The 9644-nt window shown below is 55.3% G+C and overlaps 2 protein-coding genes across 13 annotated transcripts in view; both read left to right on the plus strand.

Annotated features, from left to right (window-relative positions):
- Positions 1 to 2590, plus strand: part of LOC102239282 (CAVP-target protein) — a 4287-nt gene extending 1697 nt beyond the window's left edge. The window contains exons 1-5 of one of the 4 annotated variants that reach the window (XM_014531120.1): positions 359 to 515; positions 644 to 771; positions 1105 to 1412; positions 2032 to 2173; positions 2357 to 2590. In XM_014531120.1, the coding sequence (XP_014386606.1) occupies positions 644 to 771; positions 1105 to 1412; positions 2032 to 2173; positions 2357 to 2495 (717 nt within the window). In that variant the 5' untranslated portion in view covers positions 359 to 515 and the 3' untranslated portion in view covers positions 2496 to 2590. The other 3 variants (XM_005883474.2, XM_005883473.2, XR_001360040.1) reach the window with 3 other exon arrangements.
- Positions 2591 to 3106: 516 nt separating this feature from the next.
- The window catches only part of GMPPA (GDP-mannose pyrophosphorylase A), a 7880-nt gene continuing 1342 nt past the window's right edge, over positions 3107 to 9644 (plus strand). The window contains exons 1-10 of one of the 9 annotated variants that reach the window (XM_014531071.1): positions 3107 to 3183; positions 4059 to 4113; positions 4202 to 4299; positions 5422 to 5525; positions 5783 to 5969; positions 6317 to 6376; positions 8083 to 8213; positions 8949 to 8963; positions 9318 to 9452; positions 9557 to 9644. In XM_014531071.1, coding sequence (XP_014386557.1) covers positions 4074 to 4113; positions 4202 to 4299; positions 5422 to 5525; positions 5783 to 5969; positions 6317 to 6376; positions 8083 to 8213; positions 8949 to 8963; positions 9318 to 9452; positions 9557 to 9644 — 858 coding nt within the window. In that variant the 5' untranslated portion in view covers positions 3107 to 3183; positions 4059 to 4073. Of the gene's footprint in view, positions 3322 to 4052; positions 4114 to 4201; positions 4300 to 5421; positions 5526 to 5782; positions 5970 to 6316; positions 6377 to 8082; positions 8214 to 8948; positions 8964 to 9317; positions 9453 to 9556 lie in introns of all 9 variants that reach the window. The other 8 variants (XM_014531070.1, XM_014531074.1, XM_014531069.1 and 5 more) reach the window with 8 other exon arrangements.

A 9644-nucleotide genomic window follows, 5' to 3' on the forward strand; every position in this document is an offset into this window, starting at 1 on the left:
CCTTAACTTACAGTATCTCAGGAAGGGCACATTGTCCCATTGTCCAGGGACCGACTGAGTGTAAAGTTGCCCCCCACAAGGAGTTGAATCTCCTGTCGGCGTGGGGCCCGTCTGGTCCTCCCCGGAGTGGGATGGTACCCCTTGCCTTGGAAGGAGATGGGGCCTTGTCCAGCTGTCCAGCTGTCCAGCTGTCCAGGCGCTGACGCCCGGTGCACCCCAGAGCCGCTCGAGTTTCCCCCCACCCCACCCCCCTAGGCCTATTCTAGCGACTGAGCCAGCATCGCAGGCATCCTCGGGCTAAATAAGGAGCCTGCTTGGGTCAAGGGGCGGGAGCTGGGGTCCCGGGGGGCTTGGGGCAACCACGCCAAACAAGGCAAGGAGGGGAGCGATGTATAAAACCAGGGCCCAGGGCTGAGCACCTGCCCGCGCCCCTACTGTGCCATCGGGAGGGCTTCGCACCGCCTGCTGCCCACCTAGTTCACTCAGGCCCTGAAGTCGACGCCCCCACCCCCACGGTGAGTCCGATCCTCAGACCAGCTCTAGCCACTTCCATCCCGGGGACGTTTTGAATCCGAAGGGCAAAGGCTGAAGGTCGCAGTCTCTGTGTCAGCCTAGACCCCCGTGTTTGTTTTCCGCTGCCCAGATGTCCAAAGCGGCTCCCGCCAAAAAGCCGGCGGCTACGGCCCCGCCTCCGGGATGTAGCCTGGACATCAACGACCCCCAGGTCCAGAAAGCGGCCATTCGTATCCAGGCCTCTTACCGGGGCCACAGGTGAGGGGTAGCCCTAGCGCCTCTGAGGGAAGGGAGCTGAAACTGCAGAGTCCGCATTCCGCATTGGGGAAGGGCGGTCCTGAGCACAGGGCCAGGGCTGCTAAGGCCACTGGGTTTAGGGGGAGCAGTTGCTGAGATGTGGCAGGAGGCCGACGAGAGCAGGTCATTTCATCGGGGTAATGATTCAGGAGCGGCCCCTCCCCCGCACCTCCCTGTGCTTACGGGTCTAGTCGGCCGAGGGGGCGGGCAGGGGACTGCGTGCGGGCGGACAGGGCTGCGGGAGGGTGCGAACGGTGTCTGGGAGCTCTGGGCCCTGCCCCTGCCCGCGAGCAGGTCCCGGAAGGAGCTGCGGGAGACTGGGCCGCCGCGCGTGCTGGAACCGCTGAAGGACGTGGTGCTGATCGAGGGCAGCGCGGCCAAGCTGACTTGCCGCATTTCGGCTTTCCCGGACCCATTCATCCGCTGGAGCAAGGACGGCAAGGAGCTGCGCGACGGGCCCAAGTATCGCTACATCTTCGAGGACCCTGACGTAGTCGCGTTGGTGGTGCGCGATGGCGAGCTGGCGGACCTAGGCCAGTACAGCATCAACGTAACCAACCCCTTCGGCCAGTGCTCCGACTCGGCGCGCATCCTCGTGGAAGGTGCGCGCGCCCCGCGTGCAATGCCGCGGAGCAGAGCAGCATCGCCGTCTGCAGCCGGGTTCAGCCGCGTGTTTATCCTCGGGCCTAGCTGAGTCCGGATGGGGATGTGGCCAGCCCAGCCCCTGGCACAGCCTGAGGCACAGAGTAGGGCGCAGAGCCGCACGGCCTGTGTAGTCTTTTCTACCTCGGGATCCCATCCCACCCAGGCTAACAAGTCCGGTATGGGTTTCAACCACTCGACTTCAGAGCGCCAAGGGCACAGCGATCCAGGGGGCAGAGCTAGGGTTAGAGAGAGCCCTGATCTTCTGGCTCCCAACCCAGGGCAATCTCCACTATCCAGAGCTGTCTCCAAGGCACCCCGAGAGGTGTGAGCATTCCTGGGCTTTCACCCATAGTATCTCTTCTCATCCTCCATTCAACCCTACGAAGTAGGAGGGGCAGGGATTAATCTCGTTCAACAGCTGAGTCGCTGAAGCCCCTAGAGGCTAAAGAGGTGCCCAAGGTCACGCTGAGAGTTCCAATCCATCTCGTATTTAGGGCCGGGTAATAGTTGGGAGGGTGATGCCCCGCCTCACCTTTAGGTCCCTGACTGGGTCGCATTCCCTTCCCCTTTCTCTAGTCCCGGCGAAAATTCAAAAGGGACCGGATAACACTAAGGCGCGCAAAGGCACCACGGTGACGCTGACTGCGGCGATCATGGGCGAGCCTGCGCCCAACGTGGGCTGGACCAAGGACGGCAAGGACATCGAGGAGGATGACAGGCGAGGGCGGGGAGCGGCTGCAAAGGCAGGGCCTGGCGCTGGAGCCTGGGCCGGATGGAGCCCAGAAAACCCGCGGGAGTGGGACGAGGGAGGGGAACTGGGAGGCAAAGAACAGCGCTGGCTAAGAAGCCGGGCCCGGGAAGCCCGTAAACTGACACGCGGTCCCGCCCCCTTCCCCCGCAGGGTTTACTTCGAGATCGGCAGCACCAACACAACGCTGACCATCCGCCGGGCCACCCCCCAGGACAGCGGCAAGTACGAGGTGTACGTGGAGAACAGCCTGGGCATGGACCAGAGCTTCGCTCGCGTGGACGTGGCCTGAAAGGGACCCTCGGAACTTTCGCTCCGTCTCCACGCCTTGGGGTGGGTGGGACTAACAACCCCCTTCTTCTTGCTTAATAAAGCTGCTCTCTCGGACCCTCCGCGTCTGTTCTCTTCTTATGAGTCGCCATTTCCACTCCCCGGTACCCACACACCGAAGTCACAGTGTTGGGGGCAGAGGGAAGTTTGGAGAGTGCCTGGTCCAGTGCCGGTATTCACAGACAGTAAATCTGAGCGAGATCGCTTCTCTCACGGTAGGAAGCTGCTTCACTGCCCAGCAGGAGGGCAGAGGCGTCTACGACTCCTTCTTTTCTTTTGTAACCTTCAAGCCTCGCGCTGCCCACGTCCGTTTCAAGGGTGACCACACCCCACTCTCCTCTGCAGGCTCGCTTCCCCTGTGACCTACTTTCTCTACTTGAACTACTACCCCCGGGCCCATTCCCAGACGGCTCGTGATCCTAATCCAGGCTCCCGCCTCCGCTTCTCATTTCGACCCTCCCCTTCAATCCCTTGGCCACGCCTCCTTGTTCTCCCACAAGTTCCACCCCTTTCTCAGTGGGAACGAGGGAGGAACTTCAGAACTACAATTCCCGGCAGACCCTGCGAAGTTCTCGCGAGTGGCGAGAAGACACGTGCGCGGAAGGAGCCAGCAGTAGCGGGCGGCAGAGCTGGCGTAAAGGGGACTGGGGGTAAAGAGGTCCGATGGAAGGGTGGCGAAAGGGGGAGAGGGCCGGGCACGGCCCCTAGACGAAGGGCGGCGCGGAGGTTCGGGCTGGCTCTCCGCACGTCGGATGCAGTCCTGGTCCCACAAGCCCTGGATACGCGAGGTTAGGGTTTATTAGTCAGTTGTGGGGTTCAGAGGGTCAGCAATCAGTCCTCCGAACCCAAAGGTTCAGCACTTGTCAGTCTTGGGACACAGGCGATTGGCATATTGTGTTTGGGATGCTAAGGGAACCTGTCTTTTTGATTCAGGGATCATCACCCTAGAGGTTAATTTTAGGATTTAGGTTCAGCATAGAAAGGGTTTTTGCCAGGGGTTGGAGTTGTCAAATGTAGATCAGTGTTAGTTTAATATTTAAAGTGGACTCTTAAGACTGTCGTGAAGTATGTGGGGCTCACTCGGGATTTGAGGTTCAATATCAGGATTCACTGTTGGGATGCAGGGCTTAACATCTAGAGTGGGGATGGACCAATTTGGGAATCCTTGGTTTGGGGATTTGGTTTTTGAAGGTTTGGGGTGTGAGAAGGAGGTTTATTGCTGAGCTTCGGAGTGTGCTGAGCTTTCAGCCAGAAGGAAGTCTGTTAGGGATGAGATTGTGGGGTGTGGATTTCAGAATTTGGGAGGAATCACTGTGAGGTTTGAAGGCTGGCTGGATTTGGGTTGGGATTTGAGATGTGTGAGATGTGTGAGGTGGTGTGCCCAGGGAGGGACTAGATTGAATTTATATCCCGGGAGGGCTCAGTGTTGCTATTTTGGATTTAGTGTTTGGTTGGGGTATGAGTGGGGTTCCAGGATTGGGGTCTGAGATCTGAGCCTAACTTTTCTTTGCTATTTGAGGTTTAGGTCGCAATTGCCGTCATGCTTAAAGCTGTGATCCTGATTGGAGGCCCTCAAAAGGGTGAGGAGCCAGGGCAATGTCGGGAGGCGGTTGAGCTGGAGTGATTGGGAAGCAGAAAACAAAAATATGCTTTTCTCTCCTCTCTCAGGGACTCGCTTCAGGCCTTTATCTTTTGAGGTGCCCAAACCCCTGTTTCCAGTGGCAGGGGTCCCTATGATCCAGCACCACATTGAGGCCTGTGCCCAGGTAATCCTGTAGGCTCCCCTCTCCCACCTCCATTCATCTCCTTCATGCTGTATTTCCCCCTTTACCAACCATGACCTCTTCCCACCAGGCATAACTCCAGGGACCACCATTTACAAATGACACTATGAATCATCTCCCTCCACCATCACCACACCACCAGTTGTGCAATGCAGTTGTCATGCGTCTTCTCCTAATCTAGCTTCTTGTCTGGCTTCTTCTTGCTCATATTTCACTCCTATGGAATGTGAGATTAGGCAGGAATCTTAGAGACAACTTAAAGCCGTATGTAGCATGAGAAACCTTAATGATAACAAAGCACAGAATCATACTACTCTTGCTCACTATGGAGCTAATTCCTGTATTGCTTTTGGTATTGGGACTGGCAAGGTTGATTTGAGTCCAGTCTCTGCCTGCTAAAAGGAATTGAGCAAATTTCTCACCCTTTCTCAGCCGTAGTTTCCTTATTTGTAAAGTGGGGCTGATTAGACCTACTTTGTGGGGTTGCAAAGCTTAGAGATGATGTTTGTAAAGTAATTAGTACAATGTAGACACTTGGTAAATGGTATCCTTAACCTCAAGCTGATCTTAAGCTCAGATTGACAGATAATAAATATGAGGGAAATGAATGGATTATCCTGTAATGCAGCTTGATAGGCAAAATCTTTCCTAGGGTGAACCCCACTTCAGATTGGGGGTGGGGGGAATAATCTATAATAATAAAAGCATAATATGCTAATTAGACTGGATGTCCTTCCAGACAACCTTCTGGACGAAGCCGGGGCTGTGAGGGAAGCCCGGGTCCCGGGTGCCAGAGGGAAGCTGGTGCTGGCAGCCGGAGGAAGGAAGGCCTACTCTTGCACAAATTTCGTGCATTGGGCCTCTAGTAGAATAATAAAGGATTAAAGGACTCTAACTTTGAGAGTCTTTTAATTAAGGGAAATAGACTCTAACTTCGTCATTGTCCAGAGGAGAAATCGGACCAGCATGGTAAAATGAATGCCCAAGGCCACAGTTGAGACTGAACGTGTGGTTTCTGGATTTTGGGCCAGGACCAGGGATTTCTCCCTCCCATAATTCCCTCCTATCAGATGCTGTTCTCTCAACCTCTTCCCTTGACCTCAGGTCCCTGGGATGCAGGAGATTCTGCTCATTGGCTTCTACCAACCTGACGAGCCACTTACCCGGTTCCTAGAAGCTGCACAGCAAGAGTTTAACCTTCCAGTCAGGTCAGGTGTTTGTGCGCATGTGCTGTGTAGGGGTGGGGGAGCAGTGCCCTAAGCATCTGAGTTCTCAGGAGTGGGTTGAGCCAGCATGGCCAGAAGTCACCCTCACACACTAGGAGGTTTCTGAATTCCTGTATATATTGAGTTTCTCTGTGGGCCTTAGGCAGGCATATCCTGGGAGCAGGAGGGGTCAGTGCCCAGGTTCATGGTATCTGACTCCTCTGATCTCACTGAGCTGGCTCTGGGGTCCCTGGGGACAGGTACCTGCAGGAATTTGCGCCTCTGGGCACAGGAGGTGGTCTCTACCACTTCCGGGATCAGATCCTGGCTGGGGACCCTGAGGCCTTCTTCGTGCTCAACGCTGATGTTTGCTCCGACTTCCCCTTGAGCGCTATGTTGGCTGCCCACAGACACCAGCCTCACCCTTTCTTGCTCCTGGGCACCACGGTGAGGGGGGCTGGAGGGTGTCAATGGGGTGATCCAGAGAGGTTCCTGGGATGCAGGGTATTGGGGAGGCAGGGCCAGACAGGGAGTTGGAGTGGGAATGCAGGTCAGGAGGGGTAGGTGCTAGAAACCCCAGCAGTAATGGAGGTGGTGGTGGAGAGAGACCTTGAGCCCTTTAGCTGCTCAGAAGTAGAGGGGGGAGGGCAGCTGTCAGGTGTCACCCCATCTGAAGGCTTGTCAGTGGCGGAGCTATGTGCCAGGTGCTATAGGAGAGGGAAAGCACGAGAGAGAAAACAGACCTTGCTGCCCTGGAGCAGGCAGGTCACTGCCTCGGTGTGTCTGTCTTTCAGGCTAACAGGACACAGTCCCTCAACTATGGCTGCATCGTAGAGAATCCACAGACGCACGAGGTAAGAGCAGAGAGGAGGCTGGCTGGGTGTCTATTCTGTGTATCATCATTCTCCCACTCTTCAGCCTCTAGAGCAGCGGTTCTCAACCTGTGGGTCGTGACCCCTTTGGGGGTCGAACGACCCATTCACAGGGGTCGCCTAAGACCATCGGAAAACACATATATAATTACATATTGTTTTTGTGATTAATCACTATGCTTTAATTATGTTCAATTTGTAACAATGAAAATATATCCTACATATTAGATATTTACATTACGATTCATAACAGTAGCAAAATTACAATTATGAAGTAGCAACGAAAATAATTTTATGGTTGGGGCCACCACACAATGAAGAACTGCATTAAAGGGTCGCAGCATTAGGAAGGTTGAGAACCACTGCTCTAGAGAATGCTGGAATGCTATGGGGTGGGCCCCAATCTTGTCCAACAGGTGTGGCACACCCTCAGTTGTTCCCTTCTGTCCCTTTAAGAAAGATAGGAAGAGGTAATAGGTAAATGCCATGGGTGTGGTGCTCCAATAGATATATGCATAGGTTGCTATGGCAACACAAAAAAGGGCTCCTACCCAGCCTATCTGGGTGGGGGTGGGGAGGGCTCCCTGGAGGAGGTGTGGTCTGAACTGAGTTAAATTTGGCAGCATGGAGACAGGAAGGCATTGCAGGTAGAGGGAACAATATATGCAAAGACATGGAGGCAGGAAACAGCATAGTGCCTCCAGAATTATGGAGGTGGGAGCATAATTAGCAAGGCGGGGGTGGGGCTGGGGATCTCTGTCCCTATCTCTGAAACTCTCTGGAGCCTCACTGACTTTCATACACCCCTTTTGTCTGTTCAAGTTTTAGTATTAAAAATACATATGTGAATACATTATATATATACTAGAGGCCCAGTGCATGAAATTCATGCACTGGGGGTGGGGGGGGGGGTGTCCCTCAGCCCGGCCTGTGCCCTCTCACAGTCCAGGAGCCCTCAGGGGGATATCCAACTGACAGCTTAAGCTGTCATCTCCAGCCATGAGCCTGGCTTCTAGCTGAGCACACTGACCACCAGGGGGCAGCTCCTGTGTTAAGTGTCTGCCCCCTGGTGGTCAGTGTATGTCATAGCGACCGGTCATTCTACTGTTTGGTTGATTTGCATATTAGCCTTTTATTATATAGGATATTTACACACGCACAGAGTTTTGTGTTAGGCACTAAGTAGTGTGAAAGAAACAGCCAGAAAGACACAACCCTGCCTCTCAGGAGCCCTCAGTCTGGGGGAGAGACATCAAAAACCAACCATTGCAGAGGACACAAGTGCCACTATGGGTGGGTGAGGTGTGGCCAGAGAACAGGAGTGCCCAGAGCTGAGAAGCTGACTCTGGGGCAGACAAGAGTGTACTTAGAGAGGGAGTGACGATGTCAACTGGGTTTTTGAAATCAAAGTCTTCCAGACGAAGAGTTGGTTAAGGGCATTCCGAAAGGCACCGGCATGCCGTGGCATGGAGTTGTGTCCTGGAACCGCTGGGAGGTGGGGAGGATCGGGAGGGAGAAGGCAGACAGTTCGGACTTATCTTGAAGGTGGAGTTGAAGGGCAGTGACAAGATATGCTCTGCATTTTAGGAAGACTCCCGTGGCAACAGGAGGACCTGGCCATTTGGAGCGTCTTAGGGGATGGTGGCCGTGGCCCCTCCTCTGCTGACCCCAGCCTGCTCTGTCCTCAGGTTCTGCACTATGTGGAGAAACCCAGCACGTTTGTTAGTGACATCATCAACTGCGGCATCTACCTCTTTTCCCCGGAAGCCCTGAAGCCCCTACGGGATGTCTTCCAGCGTAATCAGCAGAATGGGCGACTGTGAGGCAGACCCCATGGCCCTGTAACCCCAAGTACCCTGAGTCACAGCCCCCCTGCCCCAGCCTCTGCTGGCTCCATCGCAGCCAGCTCATCTTCCTCCTCCCTTCCCCCTTCCACTTGTCATCTCCAGCCAAGCCTCTCCAGTTCCTCCCCTTCTAACCTCATTCTGTCCCTCTTCCTTATCCATCCCAGTTCCTCCTCTGTCACCACCTGCCCACTCCCCTTCTGGTCCATTTCTCTCAAGCCCTGAGTGTCCCAGAGATGTCTTTCAGAACAGACGGTAACACACACACTTGGGCGCACATATGTTTGGGTGCAGGCATGCGTGTGTGCACGTGCGCGCGCGCACACACACACATACTCTCAGGCTGAGGAGGCTCCCTTTGGAGCATAGTACCCCAAAGGGAGCTGTGCTCACCACAAACCACAATCCCAGGGTGGTCCTCCTAGGCCTGGGAACGGTTCCCTTCTCTGGCTCCCCTGCCTTCATTCCCTCTCATGCCTCATTCCCTCATAGCCATCTTGTCACTCCCACTCTTATCTCTGCTTCTCTCTCCATCTCTTCCTCTCATGCCTCATTCCCTCATATGCCTCATTCCCTCATAGCCATCTTTTCACTCCCACTCTTATCTCTGCTTCTCTCTCCATCTCTCCTGGCCTCTTTGTTTCTGCTGAACTGGCATCTCTACCATCTCTCTCTCCCTCTTTTTCTGTGACTGTCTCTGCCCTCACCAGCTGCCTTCCTCTGGGGTGAGTCTGTCTGTGTTTCATTCCATCCAGTGAGAGGGAGGGACCGGAGGTGGGGTTTAGAGGGGTGGATAGGAGGGGGATGGGATAATTGGGGGAAGCCAAGTCTGGTCGAACTCCTTCTGGACATGGGGCAGGATGGGCAGCAGGTCTACGCCTGGGGCTCCCCTGGGATAATCCCCAGCTGGGAGAGTGAGGGGCTGAGTGGTGGGTGAGCCTCCTGGGATGTGAGCATCCTTGGGAGAGGCCTTGCAAGGTAATGGGGTGCCCTCCGATTCCCCTTCCTGAGAGACTGTATTGGCCACCCAGTTGGGCTCAGTTGGGGAACTGATGTCAGCATCCTGTCCCCTCTACCAGGGAGGACTCTTCAGGCCTGTGGCGGGGGGCAGGCACCATCCGCCTGGAACAGGACGTGTTCTCAGCCCTGGCTGGGCAGGGCCAGATCTACGTGCACCTTAATGACGGTATCTGGAGCCAGATCAAGTCTGCAGGGTATGGGAGAGGCCTCTGATGGGGTGTCTGGGGGTTGAGACTTCAGGACGGTGGGCCCAGGCCCTGCTGGCCCCTGAGCCCCTGCTCTACTTTGTGGCCCCCAGCTCGGCCCTCTATGCCTCCCGCCTCTATCTGGGTCAGTACCAGTTCACTCACCCCGAACGCCTGGCCAAGCACAGCCCAGGCGGGCCG

This window comes from Myotis brandtii, unplaced genomic scaffold (genome assembly GCF_000412655.1).
Source record: "Myotis brandtii unplaced genomic scaffold, ASM41265v1 scaffold79, whole genome shotgun sequence".
Taxonomy (NCBI): domain Eukaryota; kingdom Metazoa; phylum Chordata; class Mammalia; order Chiroptera; family Vespertilionidae; genus Myotis; species Myotis brandtii.